The sequence below is a fragment of the Peromyscus leucopus genome, chromosome 14 (assembly GCF_004664715.2).
Source record: "Peromyscus leucopus breed LL Stock chromosome 14, UCI_PerLeu_2.1, whole genome shotgun sequence".
In the NCBI taxonomy this organism is placed as follows: domain Eukaryota; kingdom Metazoa; phylum Chordata; class Mammalia; order Rodentia; family Cricetidae; genus Peromyscus; species Peromyscus leucopus.
Window position 1 is genome coordinate 49,020,280 of NC_051075.1, and position 19,282 is coordinate 49,039,561.

The 19,282-nt window shown below is 46.7% G+C and overlaps 1 protein-coding gene across 9 annotated transcripts in view; it reads left to right on the forward strand.

Annotated features, from left to right (window-relative positions):
* Smoc1 (SPARC related modular calcium binding 1) overlaps positions 1-19,282 on the forward strand; it is a 165,330-nt gene that overhangs the window by 114,778 nt on the left and 31,270 nt on the right. For 3 of the 9 annotated variants that reach the window (XM_037210682.1, XM_037210684.1, XM_037210688.1), the window contains exons 6-9: positions 2,467-2,535; positions 10,102-10,137; positions 12,540-12,629; positions 14,629-14,709. In XM_037210682.1, the coding sequence (XP_037066577.1) occupies positions 2,467-2,535; positions 10,102-10,137; positions 12,540-12,629; positions 14,629-14,709 (276 nt within the window). The remainder of the gene's footprint in view (positions 1-2,466; positions 2,536-10,101; positions 10,138-12,539; positions 12,630-14,628; positions 14,710-19,282) is intronic. The other 6 variants (XM_037210683.1, XM_037210686.1, XM_037210685.1 and 3 more) reach the window with 6 other exon arrangements.

The following is a 19,282-nucleotide window of genomic DNA, read 5'->3' on the forward strand; positions in this document are numbered from 1 at the left end:
GATGCAACCAGGAATGCTATGACAGGAGAGTAGAGGTGAGGGCAGGCAGGGGTGTCCTCTGTAGAGGTCTGAAGTCACCGGGGCTGTCGGTGGCATGTGCCTGGAGGGTTTGGGAATAGGATCTGCGTTCATTCTGCTCGCGGTGGGATGAGGAGCGTCAGGAGCCTTACCTTTGCTTCTGAGGACCTCTTGGCAGGGAAAAACTGTTGGACGGTCACGTATAACTGACCACCCATCAAAACTGATCCTTCCCATCAGAAGGAATGGGGGGTGCGAGGTGCTTATAAAGCATGCTGTCCAGAAAGGCTGGCTGGGAGATTTGCATTCTTTTCTGGATAGCAAAGCATTCTCCTAGCTGCTGTAGCCTTGACGCCTAGTGGGTAACAATGCTGGATAGCTCATGCTCACCCTGGCTCCTCTTGAGCCAGCTGGAAGAGGGCAGGTGGACTGCAGATGGGGTTTCAGTAGATAGCAGTGAACACCATTTGTCCCCCCTTAGACCAAGGTCAGCCAGCCCATCTGGAGGCGGGATCAGGAGCCTGACTCCTGCAGGGTAATACAAAGAATGAAGCCTCCCCCTAAGGTAGTGTCTCTCAACCTTCCTAATAAGGTTATTTCCTTGCTACTTCATAACTGTCATTTTGTTATGAACGGTAATGTAAATATCTGATATACAGGATATCTGATATGTGACACCCCCCCACAAAGGGCTCACACCCCACGGGTTGAGAATTACCGCCCTAGTGGGAGAAGTTACTGTCAGCTCCCAGCTCTTGGCTTTCTTGCTGTGATGGCCGGCTTATTCCTCTGGCAGGGTTCCCTGGAGGCAAAGGACAGGGGCGAGTGGTGTGTGGTGTGTGGTGTGTGTTTGGTCTCACTCTCCCCTGGAGATCTGAACTCTGCCCAGGGGTCTCATTTTCCCTCCACTTGGAGGATCAATTTAGGTAACAAACAGGTCCTCTTTTCTTTGTCTGCCATAGGCATAGAGAGAAGGCAAGCTTGGGCCACCTGTAGGAAAGGCCACTTGAAGTCACACCTGCCTGGGAAGCCAGAGTTTGAAGGGGGACAGAGTGTGAGAGGGCATTGGTAATATCCTGTGTCGACCTGCCGAGTTCCTCTTTCAGCTTCACTTAGGAGAGGAATGTGCTCTGGAGGGCAGCAGGTGGGGCCACACAAAGGCCCCTTGTCTGAGCTCATGCCCACATGTGGCTTCTCCCAGAAGGCATCTCTCTAGAGTTGGGGCTTGCCAGCCAAATGATGTTGGCCTGGCCCCTGGGAGTGCAAGGAGTGTGGTTGGAAAGGAGGCGTGACTATAGGTCTGTGGGTGTGAGGGATGCGGGTGCAAGGCAGGGATGGGAATCCAGCTTCTCTCTTCCCCTAACTCTTCTTGCCTTCTTGACTATGCCCCACGGATGGGCTGGGAAGGATCAGTTCTCTCTGCCTGTAAGGAATGAAAAGATGTATTGTGCGGACCGACCGCTCCGAGTCTGGTCACGAGCCAGGAATTAGGCCTTGGAAGGAGAGAGGCAGAGTGCAGGGAGCTGGGGGTGGAAGACCAGAGAGATAGCACGAGGGAGGGAGGGAAGGAGGGAGGGCAGGCAGCAGCAGGTCACTGCTGCTTGGCCAGGCTGGGGGGTCCGGGTTCACAGGTGTGGGGCCCGAGGGAAGAAGTGGGGGAGGGGGGCATGTTATCTTCCCCAGATGCACATGCTCAAGGAGGGGAGGAGGGTCACAACTTCAGGCTCTAGACTTAATCCCCTGGAATGTCCTCTCTTCCCTCTGTTCTTTGTGCCCCTTGCGTTTAACGGACTCCTTTATGGGCACATGTGTGGTAATTAACACATGCAGGGTAGGTCCTGGGCCATGTGTTTGAGTTTCAAATATCCATTGATCTGGGGCAATTCCATCCTGCTGCCCCCTCCTCTTCTCCTCTGCTCCTGGTCCTTGAAGACAGATGGGGGTGGGTGGGGTGTGTGTCTAGGGGGTTGGTGCACATGTGCTTTCACGGGTGTTTTATTGATGCCGTGGAGGCGTATCCGAAGAAAAGAAGAGGACCCCAGGCAGTCCCTCTAAGCCCTGACCGCTCTACTGCTGAAACAGTCTGTGGAAGGCTGCAGGAGCTGAGAGAGGGACTGGTTTTGGGTTTTCATTGATGTAGTCCAAGGGGAAGTGGCTGGGAAGCAGGTTGTGTTTCCTGGCCATTGACTGATCCAGAGCAGACTGTGTTGAAGCCTGTGGGCTTTCCTGAGTGATCTCCTTTGGAGCTGAGATGTGGAGAACGCTAGGTGAGCTTGCAGGATAACACACGGGGGCTGCCTGGAGGTACCAGGGTGACAATTCCCAACCTCTCAGAGGGGACTGGGGAGTGATAAAGAATGGTGGGTGGGATGACCCCAGACAGCATGTACAAGACGGTTTTTAGGGTTTTTAGTGGTTCTTAGGAGTGTCGTGTCATGTCCTCCGCAGCCCGCCCCCCACGCACACGCGCGAAGACTCAGAATCACAGAGTCCTTAGGGTTGATGCTGTCACAAATGGTAAGTGAAAACCAAGAAAGCTTTCTGAAATTTTCCTATTTTCCTGTAAGAGGCCTGGCTGGGAGTTTGCTGTTTAAAGATAAAGTGAGAAAAGCAAAACCATGAAGAGTCTCTGCTTAAATTTTCCTTTAGGGACTTCTGTGTTTATCCAGCCAGTCTCAGAATAGGGTAGAGCTCCCAAAGTCCAACTCACCTTTAATTGGCGGAGAGTTCTTTTTAATCTGCTCCACAGTATGTGCCTTGAGTAAGGAGTGAATCACCTTTGTTTCCCCAAGGTCTCTGTCTATGTCTCTATTTTTAGAGGCTCGCTGGAGTCTGGTCTGCAGAATAGTGCCATCCTGGGACGTGTGCCCCTCAAGAGGTGGATCAGAATGTATTAATGGGTGATTTAGGGCAGGGGTGATAGTCCCAGGTAAAAGGGACTCTGCAGTCTCCACCCTTGGCCTCACAGTTGGAGGCAAGGGCAGTGAGCATACCTGAAGGAGGTGTGCTCCAGGGCCCTGAGCCAGGCTGAGGTGTACCAATTTGGCTGTCTAGGGATACCCTACAGATGAAGCATCATCCCTATGCATGTGATTTTTAACCTGTACCGCTTTTGAGTGGAGACAAGCAATGGACGATCTGTGTACACCCACGCTACACTGTCCTGCTGAGCAGAAGCATACCTCCCCATCTCCAGGGCAGGGCAAGCAGCTCTTGGCTCTCTGTATGCGTGTTACTGCTGTGTTCTGTGCTCTCTGCCATCTTAGCAGAGCTGGGGATGTTAAATACCAGCTGTGTAGAGCTCAGCTTCAAATGGCGTGCACAAGTGTGCATGGGTGTTCATGGGTGTTCATGCACATACAATGTCTGTCTCCTTTCTACAGTTGCCTGTTTTTCCTGCTTGGCCCCAGTCTCAGTCCCCTCCCATATCTCAGCCCTTACTCCAGAAGGCTGAAGGAGAGCTTATGTGTGAGGAGTACTAGACTGAGTCTGAATCCCTGTCATATCACATCTCCAAGGACGGGAAAGGAAATGGAACTTAAGGATCCCGAAGGGCTTCACAACCAAATGCGTGTTTGAGTCACTGGTGATATTAGTAACTGTTGGTATTTCATGCATGCTTCTTTTATTGGGTAGATGTTTATTCGGAGCTTGCAAGGCTCCGGTTTGTTATAGTCACTGAAGCTATAGTTGTTAGTGAAAATGTTAAGAATCCTAGCCTCATTTTGTGAGGACCACGTCAGGACCATTAGGTCCTCAGCCTTTTGTGACAGAGGCAAGCTTCAGGTGGACATGGACTTCAAGGGACCAACAGTTTCTAGGTTCTTAGAATGTGTCACTTCTCCAGGGAAGGGAAGGTGGGTGGGTGGCCTCTCCAAACAGCTCTGGCTGGTAGCTGTTTTTGTCAAAGCCTCTGAGGAAAGACCCTGAGAGGGGCAGCCTGGGATGAGTATAGACCATTGAGGAGTTCTTGCACCCTCTGGCTGACGACTCTTCCCAGCACCTCTGAAGTCCAGGTGAGAGAACTCAGGCCAGTGGGAATAAGCTTGCTTGCTATTGTTCCCGAGTTAAGTCCAAAGTTGAGGACACCACCTTAGAGACAGCCAGGAATGAGGCTCTGGGCTTGGATGTGTCTCAGGGCTGTTCTTATTCCTTAGCCCCAGCTCTGAGGGCCACACAGCTCCTGTAGTGAAAGTGGATGAACTGTCAGTCCCAGGTCTCACTGAACTGATTGATTTTGTACCTGCAGGAAGATGGAGATGAGATTCAGGACTGCTTATCATCAAATTTCTATGCCAAGGAAATAGATCAGAGTAGCTAAAACACTTTTTTTTTTAAAAAAAAAAAAAGAAAAGGTGGGTGGAATAGTTTAATCTGTTTTAAGACATAAAGCTGTGACAACGAAGACAGTAGGGTGGTTGGTGGAAGGGCAGATACACCCAAGTCAATGGGGAATAGAGAACCCAGAGATACATACACCAGAATAGATGTTTGATAGAGAGACAAAGGCAATTCAGTGCAGGAAGGACAGGCCACCAAGCCAAGGGTACTGTAGCAACTGGCATCCACAGACCAAACACACAATAGAAAAACAGGGGTTGGAGACATGGTTCAGCAGTTAAGAGTGCTTGCTGCTCTTCCAGAGGACCTGAGTTCAGTTCCTAGCACCCACAGCAGGCACCTCATAACATTGGTAACTCCAACTCCAGCCAATCAGACCCTGCCCTCTGGCCTCTGCAGACACCTGTCTAACACAGGCACACATGTATATGCCTAGTTAAAGATAATAAAATTAAACAAACAGAAAAATTGGAGCATTCTTAAAACCTCAACCTAAATGTTATGCTTTATGAAATAAAAATGAATTCGTAATGGATCATAGTCTGTACTGTGGAATGTAAAGCTGTTACAACTTTTAAAAGACTCCTTGTGAAAAATTTTACCACTCAAGATGTGAGGAAATATTTGCAAAGCTTATGCCTGACACAGGCCTTATGTCTAGAACATACAAACAGCTCTATAAACGCAATAGTTAGAAAAACTTTCTGTTAACAAGTGGGCAGATTACATGCACAGACACTTCACCAAAGCAGACCTACAGAGGGCTAAGAGCTGGTGGAAGATGTTCAACACTACAGGAAATGTAAAGGAAGCCCATGGTGAGCTGCCACAGTTAGATGGTTAAAAATGGTCCTCATACTAAGTGTTGGGGAGGTGACAGAAAAGCCGCATCCCTCATACACTGCTGGTGAGGATTTAAATAGAACAACTTTTAAATAGAACAGACACGATGGAATGCTTTGGAAACTCACTCTTCCTCTCCCCCTCCCCATCTCCACTGCTCTTTCTCTCCTTTCTTTCTTTCATTCATTTGATAGAGTCTAGTTGTGTAGTTCAGGCTGGATCTTTAACTCATGATTCTATGGTTTTAGCCTTCTAAGAGTTGGGATTAGAGGCATGAGCCACCCTCCCTGGCTGGAAGTTTCTATAAAAGAAAAAAAAAATTCAAGCATACACTTAACACTAATATATCAATTATATTTCTGAACAATTATTTTAAGGAACTAAAGATCCTTAAGATATTTATTTTAAGGATCCACAAAATCACCCATATATACTGTATAGCAGCTTTATCTATACTGTCAAAATAGAGACAACCCAGATGTCCTTCAGCAGGTGAGATGAGCTGTGTCAAACCTGTACCACAGATGATACTCAGCAGTATATGTAACATCAACTTGGAAAGCTCTCAAGGGTATTGTGCAGAGTGTGCTCATGCATGTATGAATACATAAACACACAAAGCCGATTGCAAAAGATTAGATATTACACAATTCTGTTTATACAATGTTCTAGAAATGATGAGACTATAGAGAAGGAGAACAAATGAGTTGCCAGGTGTGGAGGAGAGAAAGCATGACCAAAAAGAGGAAACCCCATGGTAGCCTCCGAGGTGATGGGATAGTTCTGTATGACTCTGATGTGACATGGATCTATACATGGGTGAAATGATTCAGAGCTGCACACACCCAAACAAGTGCATGTGCAACTGAGGAGCTCTGGATAAGGATGGATGATGCCAATATCAGCTTCTTGATTTTGTATTATAATTTTGTACCTATATAATTACAGTCATCCTTCAGTATCCATGGGGGGGTGGGTGTTGGTTCTAGATCTCCTGAGGCTAGCTTTGAACTTACGATCCTCCTGCCTCTCCCTCCAAGTGCTAGGATACAGGTGTACACAAACAGACTTGGTTTATGCAGTGCTCAGGACCAAACTCAGGGCTTTGTCATGCAAGGGAAGCACTCTGCCATCCGAGCGAGCTCCATCCCCAGCCCTCCTAGAAAGTAGAACATGACATTGTATTTGCATGAACTTGAGCACATCTTTTATAAAAAGAAGTTTATAAAAAGTCAGTTCAGAGATCGATGTGAATCCTGTCTTCAACCTGATTCACGTGTTAGAGGTGCCCCCTGCTCTACTTCTTCTCCCTCTCCCTCCTCCTCCTCCTTCTCTTCTTTTCTCTTCAACTTCCTTTTCTTCCTTTTTGTCTGCTCTCCTCTGCCTTTCCAGCTAGCCTTGGCTTTTTGTTCTTATTCAAAGGGATATGGGGACAATGCTTGCAAAAACAGCATTAAACATGTTCTTAAGTTGAAGGGGAAGTGTTTGGGTGGATAGAAACAGCTGTAAAACATAGACCTCTGGCTTCGAGCGAGCTGGAAGTGCCCAGACACGCTCTGCTTTCCCAGGTCAGCACAGGGACAACTTTCAGCCAGCTTAAGAGCCTCTTTAACCAGGGGCCATGCATCTCAGGAGATGCAGAGGTTATCCAGCACTCCATCTTCCTGGTGTGACCAAGGCCAGCTGCTTAAAAGACTTTTGTAAACAGGATGCTCGAAGAAATCACCTTTACTTCCATACTGGATCTCGAATCACATAAATATGGTCCCTCAAAAGCAAGAATTTCTGGTTACACCAGGGTTTAGTTTATTCCCACAAGAGATAGACAGTGGTGTCATCAAAGAATATAAAGGAGGGTCACAATAGTTGACGTGGTTTGAGATGAGTTCAAGGATCCGAGGGAACTTGGGCTTGTTGAGGAACCTTGCAAATCTCAGGTTGTGGGGGTGGAAGTTGCTGGTTTTTGTTTTTTGTTTTTTCTCATTGCTCAATACTCCACCTTGGGAAACCCCAAGAGGTGCCATTAATACAGATTCCTCCCCTGGCCCCTTTGACACACTTGCTTTTGAAGGACCTGGAAGAGAAAGCTCTTTGTATGTGGTCAGAATAAACTCATTGTACACCCAGACAATTAACTCCTCAATGGACTTGCAGCCCCTTCAAAGGGCCAGCCCTGCTTCCCTGGATCTCTTGGGCTCTATTCAGTCCCTGAAGCACACCAATGTTTTGGGGTTTTTATTTTGTTTTGTTTGTTATTCTGAAAAGTCTTTCCTTGAGAATAGTCGGAGCGGATCAACATTGTCTTCAGCCCAGCATTTGTCGCCCCTCGCCAGCGAATGTCAATCAGAAATCAAAAAGCCAAACAGAGGAGGCTTTGAACGGTGTCATCGGGGGTCGAAGTGACTTCCAGCTGTCTGTGCGTGGGCCAGGCCTTCTCGCAGGGAAGGAATTGTGCTGTCACACACACCCACTGTCTTTATAGGCTCCCAGAGCCCATGCAGGGCCCGCACCTGCAAGGACAAGGCATCAGTGGGGGCTGGGCAACCTTGGAAGGCCAAATGCAGCGGCTCTGGGGCTGGGCAGTTTCCAAAGCTGCTCACTGCCTCTGAGGCCTGACTTGCACTCAGACTCTCTCCTTTCATCTGCCTGATGGCTTCCTCCTCCCTGGCTGATGGTACAGATGGAGGAGGGGAGCCACCTGCCAGAAACTGAGCATTTCAAAATGTGATAACGGGATTGCGATTGCGGGCCGCCCTTGTGAAATCCCCTCACTTGCCTCATTTGCTTATTTTTATTTTCAAATTTGTATTTTTTCTCCCTCCCTATAAGAAAAATCATGTTTGAAACCCTCCTCTCTTTGAAACACTGTTTCTCTCTCCCCCTCTCCCTCTCCCTCTCCCTCTCTCCTTTTGGTCTGGAAGTGTATTTTGACGTCAAGTAGAAATAAAGTACTTACTATTTGAGATCCAAAAAAACCAAATCACCCAGAATAAGCCCCGGGCAAATGAGATCATCACACACACAAGCAAACTTAGATTCGGGTAGATTTATCTTTAAAATATATGGACAAGTTCTCCCCCTCTCCAACTTAACCACTGATTCAATAACCCCGCTGCTGCCACCAGGGGATTTTCGCTAGTGACTCTGGCAGCCCCTCATTTTGGCTCTAAGAGCTTTTATTGAAATGTAACTTATCAGAAAAACAAACAACACCCCATTCATTCTAAATGTAAAAATCCAGTGAATTCAGCAATGACCAGAGACGGTTCCCATCACTTCCCTGCAGAACTTTTAGCTTGTTTCTGGTTTCACCTTTTCCCAGCCTCAGCTCCTCTGCGGAGCTGCTTCCCGTCATGATGCTTCACTTTTGTAAATCTGGGCTGTCTAAATGTGTCCTACCATTGGCAGTAGTTACATCCCGTCTTCCATTTATTATGCCTTGAAGGTCATTGGGTGTGTATTTTCATGTTTTAGGTATTTATTCCCCTCTATTGCTGAATGTATTCCTTCAAACAGGCATATCATAATGTACATGCTTGCCAGTTGATAGACATTTGGATTGTTGAAAACTTTGAGGCTTTGGGGTTGGTGAGATGGCTCAGCAGGTAAAGGGGCTTGCCACCAAATCTACAACCCAAATTCAATCCCTGGAACTCACATGGTGGAAGGGAAGAATAGACTCCTATAAGCTGTCCTGTGTCTTCTACTCAGCATCATGGCATACATGTGCCCTCCTCTTCCAATAAATAAATAAATACATAAATAAATAAATATACATATAAAAATCCAAATCAGAAGCTTTTTTATATTTGCTGTATTTGAGTAATGCCTGCTACTTTTGTGCACATGTCTTTCCTAGAACATTTCTCGTTCATAGATTCCTGGGAGTGGAATTTGGGAGTTGAAAATTTAATTTGTGTTTCGTTTTTTAAAGAAATTGCCAAATTATTCTTCAAAGTGGCTGTCCAGTTGTGTATTCCCACCAACAGTGAACAAAAAGGGTTCCATTTTCTCCACATCCTTGCCAACACTTGTTATCTGCCTTCTATTTTAGCCATTCTTGTGGGTACTTAGTGGTATCTTGTGGGGTCATTTGGTTTGTTTGTTTGATATAGGAACTTGTTGTGTAGCCCTGACTGGTCTGAAACTCACTGTGTAGCACAGGCTGGCCTTGAATGTGTAGTAATTCTCCTGCCTCTGCTTGCTGGGATTACAGGCAAGCACCTTCATTGTGTATATTTGTACCTCCTAATGATGAATGACACTGAACATGATTAGTGTGTTTATTATGCATCTCTATGTCTTTGGCGTGTGTGTGTGTGTGTGTGTGTGTGTGTGTGTGTGTGTGTGTGTGTGTGAGAGAGAGAGAGAGAGAGAGAGAGAGAGAGAGAGAGAGAGAGAAATGCTTATTAAAATATTCTGCCAAGTTTTAAGATGAAGTTGTCATCTTATTGAATTGTAAGGTCTATTTGACAGGCTTTAAAAACTTTGATAGGATCTTAATTTCATAAATCCAGTCTTACAAGTAAGTAATTCAAATAAGTCGGTTAATACCCATGGAGTCGAATAACTCCTTTAACAGTATTTTATGGTTATTCACACCCCACAGCGTGCCAGTGTCCTGAAGCTTAGTAGGCAGTCATCTTTCATGTTTAACAGATGGTATTGCTGCCCAGACAGAGTGAGGGGCTTAGGTTAGGCAATGTATGGATGTAAACAAGGGCCAGTGTGAGGTCCCTCTAGGGATCTGGAAGCCAAGGGCACATGTAGAAATCCAGGGCCCAGTGTGGGGCCTGGTGCTTCTCCAAGGCTTGCCAGGAAGCAGGGTGGCTGTGGACCTTGGACCCAAGCCTTGGACCTATGTTTATTAAAAAAAAAAAAATTGTGCTTATTTGGTAGGTCAGAAGCCAGGTGCCCAGAGGCCCGGAGTTGATGGTAAGAGAGTTCTGTTGGATTTGGCGTGGCTTCATGTCTTTGGGGTGTGCTGGACTTCACAGGTGGCTCCTGGCAGCAGGGTACCTTGACTTTTCTCACTTCATAAAGCTTTCCATCTAGGACCGCCCTGCACAGAGCAGCTGTACCTCTTCACCCTCAGTGACCCGACCCAGCAGGAAGACTCACCCCCCCTGCCTCCGCTTCATGCTCTGTGGGCTTCCGTACCTAGGTCTGAGGTCCCCCAACCAGCAGAAGTGCGGATCTTCCCTGGGAAGCCCTTCTTGCTCTCCACAGACCTTCTCTGCTGATGACTAGACCAGGTGGCTGGACCCAGGCTTTCATCTGGATGCCAGGAGAAGGAGGCAGACTATTTTTAGTTATCTTGCTCCAGACAGAGAGGTAGCTCTCGTGTAGACATTTTAATGTCTACATCAAATGTGAAATATTACATAAGCTCTTGGATCTGGACTCTCCCTGTTGACTTCTGACCCTGCCTTTCCTTTGTCAGCTCTCAAGGCTCCTAAAGTGAAGCCACCCTGCCAGGAGGGGGCTGAGTACACTGTGCTGAACTATTCACATTGAACTCTGCATCTGGCAGGAGTGACCAGACCAAATGTGCATTGCAGCTGCCAGGGGACTCCATTCAGTGGCTTGTTGAATTCAATGGAAAGAGGTGTTAATAGAGTCGGGGGAAGCGGTGCTGTTTAAAAAAAAATGACATTGTGTGGCTCTGTTTGGTGTTTATTCTCCTTCAATGACTTCCAGATCAAGCTCACACAGTTTGACATCAAAAGATGCCCATTAGGGGATCCAGTTTGAGGCAAATAAGATATTCAGCGTAGTGTACTTAAGCCTCTCGTTCTGCTCTGTCTCATTTCTTGGGATGGATGTCAGATAGTCCGGGACTGCTTTGGCCCCAGTGAGAGTTGGGGCTTGGTGTGTCAGCACTTGACAGTGATACCAGGGTCAGGTGTTACAGCGCTGTCAGATAGGCTGGCCTCAGCCTCTAGGGAGGGTGTGGGTCTCCAAGGGTTGACACCAGCAAGAGATCTGAATTATTCTCTCTCCCTCCTCTGACAAGGTGCAGGGAGATTGGGGAAGGTACCAGAGCTCCAGATGGTGGGGCACTGTTATTTTTGGTGGTCGGATTGGTGTCTCATGGATTATCCGAGAGCGAGGCTTCTTTATAAATAGTTAATGCCCAGGGAACATAGCGTTCCATTCTAAATGATCTCTGGGGGGTCTTGGGAGGAGGGCGACTGTGTAATCATCAAACTGGCTGAAACAATAGCTCTCACCCTTTCTCCTTCCACTGAGGAAGAAAACAAAGAAAAATCTCTAAACTATTCTCAGGATGGCCAGAGGTAACCTCCCTCCTCCTTTGCTCAGGGGGTGTGAATAGTGGTTTCTTGGGGATTGAGAAAAAAACGTACTCTTTTTACTTACATAGTACAAATGGGTGTACACAGTGCAGCAATGTTTCTTCTGTCCACTAACATTTTCTTTAGAGGGCGATTGGAGAAAATGGTCTAAAAATACTCCTTCAATGGGCAACAATGAAACCGTTGCAAAACCCTTTTCTAAGCTGAGGGTTTGGGAACCTCGATGAAAGCAGAATCCTGGCAGGTAAATAAACAGTCTGAGCTGACTCCTGACACATGGAGGTTCTTGCTCTCTACAGAAAGAGTTGCCAAAGGTACGGAGTGATAAGTACCGGGACTTTGCTGCTGGGAGCACCCTGCTCCCATCATCTGTGATAGAAATGTCAAAGTGAGGCCCCGGGTGATCTCAGCAATTTCTGGGGTTGTTTCCCATCCCCTTCGCCAACCTGCTGCTGGGAATTTCTGAGTGTGTTGCTTCACAATGTAAATGTTCAGTGGGATGCTGCTGCCTCTCTCTCCAGTGTGTACGAGGGAGGCAACGCTTTCCATCTATTCAAGGCAGGGATGGAGAAGCAACCAGGGAGGAGTCTGGTCTAAGCTCTTTAACCAGGGCCATGAGAAAAAGATTCTAAACGGCTTACCTTGCACTGGCAGAAGAGAGTTGAAATGGAGACCCCGGGCTTTTATGCCATAGAGCTGCCAGTGTTAGCCTGCCCAGACAAAGCTCAGGGCTGCTGGGGGAGGCTTCCCACCCTACTCTGCTGTGGGGTGTGGTAGGCTGGAAGAGTCCTACCAAATCCTCAGCTTTATGAGAAAGAAGTCTCCATTGCCGTGAGTCCTAGCAACTTGTGAGTCCCTGGGATGAGCACACACCTGGATTTGCTTTGTTGTGTTTTCTCTCTGGCTCGGCTTCCCTCCTCTGCCTCCTCCTTCCTCCTCTTCCTTTTTCTTTGGCCTTGTACAAACCCCAACCATTCAACAGTTCTGGAGAGTAGATAGTATTTACCTCAATAATGGTAGTCTCTTTTCATTTCTTTTTAACCCTCAATTCAGATGACGGCTCTAAGCCCACCCCCACGATGGAGACCCAGCCTGTATTCGATGGAGATGGTAAGCTATTTTCTTTTTTTTTTACTTTCCACTCTTACTCTTTCCACTCATGTTCAGAATTGGGCAAGATATCAGCTTTATATGTTTGTTTAAGCTTCACTATTATTTTTTCTTTTTTAATTTCAGAATTGGGCAAGATATTAGCTTTACATGTTTGTTTAAGTTCCATTATTATTTTTTCCTTTTTTTTAATTTCAATTTTTTTCCCAGTATAAGCTGGTTTGCCCCAACCTTTTAAAAAAATGCGAAACCTCCAAGTGACTTGTGCACACTCTCTACCCCTGGAATGGTCCTCTGTTCTTCCCAGGCTCTCTGCCTGTAGCCCAATGTCCAACAAAAACATGGTTTAGACAGACCCTCCAAGCTGCCAAGACCAGGGAGTCATGGTGAGAAAGGCTGGTGAAGGCAGTCAGTCTTCAGATCTTCAACATGGGATTCAGCACTTAGAACTGCCCACTCTGTGCCTAGAGTGGCGCAGGGTTGCTGGGGGGTGGGGGTCAGGTGGGGATGAGAAGGAAGTATATGAATGTCAGTCTTCCTCTCACTGAAACCCCTAGAAGAGCTTCTTGAACTAAGTTCCAGGTCTTGGTCCTATCACTGTGATAGATACTTAAGGAAGAAGGAGTTGGCGTTGTTCTGGGAAGAGCTGGCAAGACGAGGGACTTGTGCTGGATCTTGTAAGCAGAAGGAAGGAATCAGGGGTATTCCAGACACTGAGGATTGGCCAGGGACGAGGAGGGAAAGGTGATGGGTACGGGCCACCATTAGGGAAGTAGGAGAAAGATTGGCAAGTGGGGCTGGCTAGGCCAGGGCATAGGGATTTGGGGAGTTGAATGAAGACATTTGGGAGAAACATTCTAGGTCAAGGGCAATAGTGGATAGTGACCAAATAAAGGCTAGGAGTCCCCGGAGGCAAGGGGAGTGGATTGGAGGAGCTGGGGTGCAGAAGCCTGGCTCCTGTTCCAAAGTGGCGGGCACTTGGCCTTCTGTTCTGCAGAGACTTTCCCTAGTGCTCCAGATTCCTGTGAATAGGAACAGGACGTTTGGCAGAATCAGGTTTCCAGAAAGTGTGACCATGAAGTTCGGCTTCCAGTAGACAACATAAAGCAAAATTTTAGCAGTGTATCTGGATCTTGAGACAGTGGAACAGAGAAATCAAAGAACATCATGCCATGGCACCATGGCTGGGATGCTCCTAGTGTAGGCTCCGCTCAGTGAGAACTGAGAGGTGCGATAAGAATCCACAAACACCCCCCTTTGTCATTAGAAAGCGTGAGTCCCAGGGGATTGGGTGGAGGATGGAGAGGATGGCATCTGGGGAGACCATCCTGCTGCTGTCACTGAAGATCTGGTATCCTCAGGGTGACCCCCACCCCCAGGATCGCCACACCTCCAGTCTTCTTGGTGACGCTGGTACCGAGAAGCCTGCAGGCACCCTGAGGTGCCCTAGATGGAGGTGCTTGGCGTGTGCTCGTCTTGACTGGGAGAAGGGGTTGGAGTACCTGTTAGACTCACTCCTTGCTTCCCCACACGGGGCAGAAGCTCCCGGAGCTGAACCTGCCCTGCTTCAGCTGTTTCCTCTCCACTGGTCTCTGCGGCGCGGTCTGGCACTCGTTTGTTGATTTATCCCCTTTAAATCTTCTCCCAGGGAAGCGGTTGAGAGGGACTTGGCTTGGCCCGTGTTCCTCACCTCCTGGGATAATATTTTTATTCCTTGATGGAGTGGCTTGGTGCCTCTGGATTCCGACTCCTCTCCATCCCAGCACAGGATGCCCCGGTTGTCTCTTAGAAGCTGGTGGGGAGAAGCGCTTCCGTCACAAGGAAGAGCGCGCGCGTTGGCACTGGGATGAGGTTGATATGCCAAGAGGGAGATAGCTGAGGCTTTGATGTGTAGGCCTCTGAAAAGGCTACTGCAAGTTTGGGTTATACTCCATGTCCTGTACTTCTCTTTGCCCACATATGCACACACATTCTCCTTCCTGTTTTTTTTTTTTTCTAGAAATCACAGCTCCCACCCTATGGATTAAGCATTTGGTAATCAAAGACTCCAAATTGAATAACACCAATGTAAGAAATTCAGGTAAATACTCTCCCTTGAATTACGTATGTATTCAATTCTTTGTCTCAGTCTCCCTTGAATTACGTATGTATTCAATTCTTTGTCTCAGTCTCCCTTGAATTACGTATGTATTCAATTCTTTGTCTCAATCTCCCTTGAATTACGTATGTATTCAATTCTTTGTCTCAGTCTCCCTTGAATTACGTATGTATTCAATTCTTTGTCTCAATCTCCCTTGAATTACGTATGTATTCAATTCTTTGTCTCTGGGTGTCCCATAGCTGTTCCACGACTACTCATTGTGTGGATTTATTTCCTTTTATCTGTTTCCTTCCTTTCTCTTTCTCATCTGCCTTCCCTTCCCCTTCCTCCTCTCTCCTTCCTCTTCCTTCTCTTCTTCCTCCTCCTCCTTTACTCCTTTTTCTGAGATGGTCTTATTATTTAGCCCGGGTCCATCTCAAACTCGTGATTTTTCCGCCCCAGTCTCCTCCCGGCACCCTGCTGGGGTTGTGTCCACCTCACTCGGCTTTACGGGGTGGTTTGGGGCAAGTCATGTAACTTGTATTATCTTCTTTGTCTACAGCTATAAAATAAGGAGATCTGATGAGTTAGTCTCCTCCAGTTTTTATTTTCTTCTTTTATCCTAGCCAGGATCAACTTTTATGAGTAGTTGATCTGTTTGGATGTCAAACTTTGCCAAGGTGTTTTAATATTTTGATTGACTTTCTAAATGCCACCCAGGAGAATTTCAAAGGAGCAGGCTGGGCATACAGAAGTTGACTTCAAGCGCCAACAGACTTAATTCCTCTGTTTTAAGGTTTTCAAGCTGCTTACAGTCATGCCCTTCCTGTTTTGATCTTTTGAGGTCTCAGGAATGGTGGTCAGGTTTTGGCATTGACTGGGTAGAAAGGTGATGAATTCTGAGGCATGATCACATTCATAGGATTTACTTGAACATTATTTGCTGCCAACCAAGATGGAAGCCAACCAAGTTCACTGGCCATCAGTAGAGACTAAATACTCACCAATGGAAAACATCACAACGAGCCAGAGCTGTGTTATTATCGGGAGGATCATTCTTGCACTTAAGACATCATTATGAGAACTATCACTTAGCATAATTTATGTTGTTGGCTGAGTTTAATTTAGCCATATCCTTCCTTTATGGGTGGCAAGGACTGTGGACAAAGGATTCCTGCCTTTGAGTGGGCAGGCAGGGTTTTCTGTGACCATTGATCTGTGAGTGGGTGTGCTGTCATTGGCTTCTCTGTTTTACAGCGTGCCAGCTCTGTACTATAGGTGGCAGTATGGAGGCTAGTGTTCAGGGAATGAGACCAAGAGCGAATGGTGGGCTTTCTGTATGGCTCGGGCTGCTCAGTGTTTCTCCGTGTGACTGACTTACTATTTGATATAAGATGGATGGATGGGATGGTGACATAAAAGAGGCCATGTGAATTGCCTTGGGCTAGAGTATGATAGAATAGTGCAGCAGGTAAAGCACAGGCTTTGGAATCAGCAACATCTAGGTATTTACACTCAGTGAGTGACTCTAGGCAAATAAATTCCCTGGCTTCAGTTCTTACCTATAGGGCGGGCTCATTGTTTGTCCTTCTAAAGGCTCACTAAGTTAATGTCTGTGTGCTTCCTGACTGATGCCTGGCTAGACGGTGAGTTCTTAGGTGTGTGTAGTTATTACTGTCAACATTGTTGATAACAATAATATGAGGATTTTTGTTTGGTGGTGCTGTGCATGCTGTGACCCTGTGCATGCTATGACCCTGTGCATGCTGTGACCCTGTGCATGCTATGACCTTGTGCATGCTATGACCCTGTGCATGCTTGACCTGTGCATCTATTTGTTCTTGTTGCATGTTGTGACCTGTGCATGCTATGACCTTGTGCATGCTATGACCCTGTGCATGCTATGATCCTGTGCGCATCCTATGACCCTGTGCATGCTATGACCCTGTGCATGTTGTGACCCTGTGCATGCTATGACCTTGTGCATGCTATGACCCTGTGCATGCTATGATCCTGTGTGCATCCTATGACCCTGTGCATGCTGTGACCCTGTGCATGCTGTGGCCCTGTGCATGCGACATTCTACCACTGATAGATATATTCAGCTCTTGATTTTTTGGGATAGTGCCTTGATATATAGCCAGGGAAACCTGGAACTCAGAGTCTTCTTGCCTCAACTTCCTGAGTGCTAAGAGTGCAGATGTGTGCCACCATACTTAACCAATGACAGTGCTTCTTGTGGTTAGATCGGAGGAGGCTAATGACACATATCTTTCCGAAGTGTGTTCTCTGAGTGTAATAGAGTAATGGTGTCGAGTTCTGATTGCCACCCCTAGGGGTTTATGTAGTTTTCTATTGTATGATCATAGGGCCATGTTGAGAAATTGCTTCTAGGCAAGTACAACTATCTTCCTCTTGTTGAGGTGACCCAGCCACCTTTATTTTCCATAGTTGTTGACTCTATAAGGTTAGTATGTAGGACAGGCTAGTTGCAGGAGAGCTAGTTCTTCTTTAGAGGAAATACATCAAGGAAAATTATTAGGCTTTGGTTTTAGTAATCACTTAACAGACTAGAATATTCTCTGTCATTATCATCTGGCCATACTGACGGATACCTGTCAATATTATTAATGGAATCAGGTATAAAAGATATGGTTCTGCAAGAGTATTTAGCAGATAACAAGTAGCCACCTGACTGTTTTTGCAGAAAAAGTTTTATTGGGACACAGCTACACTGTTGTTTTTGACCATTTTCACCCATGAGAATAGGCCCAAATAGCTATCACAGAGTCTGTATGGCCTGTAAAGCTTAAGATACTTGCTTTATGATCTTCCACAGAAAAAATTTTCTGGCCCCTGGTATACACAGGCATTTGAGTGGGAGGTGTGTGCATGGGGTTGTCTCACTCAAATTTTTTTGGCCCCTTCATAGAGCAAGCAGAAGCAGGAGCTGTGGCTCCTGAGAAGTTTCATGATGTTCCAGGTCAGCCTGTACCGTCACAGGAACTCCTGGGGCCCCTCACTAGACTCATCACCTCACACGGACCGTTCTTAAGCTTTTACCATTCGGTTCCGGTGCATGCTATCACAACCAGTTGCCAAGGAAGCTTCAGGATGTCTGGATTTTCAGACAGCAGGGTAGAGAATCTTTTATACACAAGCCACATACTGGTCGAAGCATGGGCTTTGGAATCAGATGGACATGTAGACCTGGTTTCCCAGGCTGCCTTTTCTTGCCTTGGAAAGCCAATCAACTTTGCTGAGTCTTGCCTTCCTTATATGTACAAAAGTTATTGCCCTTTAGGATTTTGTGAGGCTTCGGTTTTAGACTTGTAATTCTGGGCACATAGGTTTACCGTAAATAACTTAAAAACAAAATAAAGCGAGGCTGCTTCGGTGGAGCGCCTTTTTGCACTATGCTACCCCTGCTCACATGTTGGCACATCCAGTTAACGACCAATCAGACATCCTTAGATGAGAACTTGCATCTGGTCCATTTGCTCTTCATGAGGACTGGAACCTCAGAGTTAAGCACTTGAGACCATTTTTTCAATTAGAGTTTTGGTGGAAGATTCTGGGTTCAGATGAACTCCAGCCACATGCACGGGGAGGATGAAGTCAGACTCTGTGAAGTATGCCTGGGTGAGAGCTCATCTTCTCAGCCTTCTCCCAGAGGGGGGAAAAAGGCAATTGCAGTTTCTCTTACACCCCAAAACATCCTTTTTTCACACTCAGACCCTGGGACGCCAGGTTTGTTTTCTGGCCTGGGGACTGTTGACGTTGGCAAGGTTCCACTGGGTGCCTGAAGTTGTGCAATAACATGACACACACGCCTGCAGACGTATCCAGGCTTCTCCCCTCCTGGAGGGTCTGGCTCTTTCTGGAAAGCTTCGCCATGCGCTCATGTGGCTGCTGTGGCCTTTTGAGTCCTTGGCAAGTTCGGCATATCCAGATTCGCCTTTCTGGTTCTCCCTTCCATGACTGCCTCCCTCATACCTCACTTAACAGGCATCCGTGGCTCCAGAAACTCTTCCTGTATCTGGGAAGAGGATGCTTCTAGCCAGCTAACACCCCAGACCTTGGGAGCAGCGTGTCCTAGATGAGTGTTGGTCAGAGACTCTGCTGCCTCTTCAAGGAAATGGGAACTCTTGCTGAGTTGGTTTTTTTTTTTTTTTTTTTTTTTTTTTATCCAGAGTTAGGAATCATGACATTCCTTAAAATACTTGACATTTAAAATATGTTCAAGCCATCTCTATATAGAAGAAGGGAAAGAGATAAGATAAATGACAAGAATTAGCCTTATTTGACCATTTTTCACTCCCTGGTTCTAAGCTGACTGTATGAAGATACTTCATAAAAATCTTTTTATGATTTCTGTCTTTTTGTTTCTGTATGGCAAAATGCTGTGCTTCCTCTTCTGAGAAAGGGCTGTCTCTCAGGAAGTGGGGTCATGGATGCGGCCACCACGCTCTTTGTGTGCCATGGCAATGCTCCAGGGCCGCGACATGTTTCCTTTTGCCCTGGAAGCCTAGGCTAGTGTCTTTTCATTTCCTTTCTTCTTGTCTCTCCTACA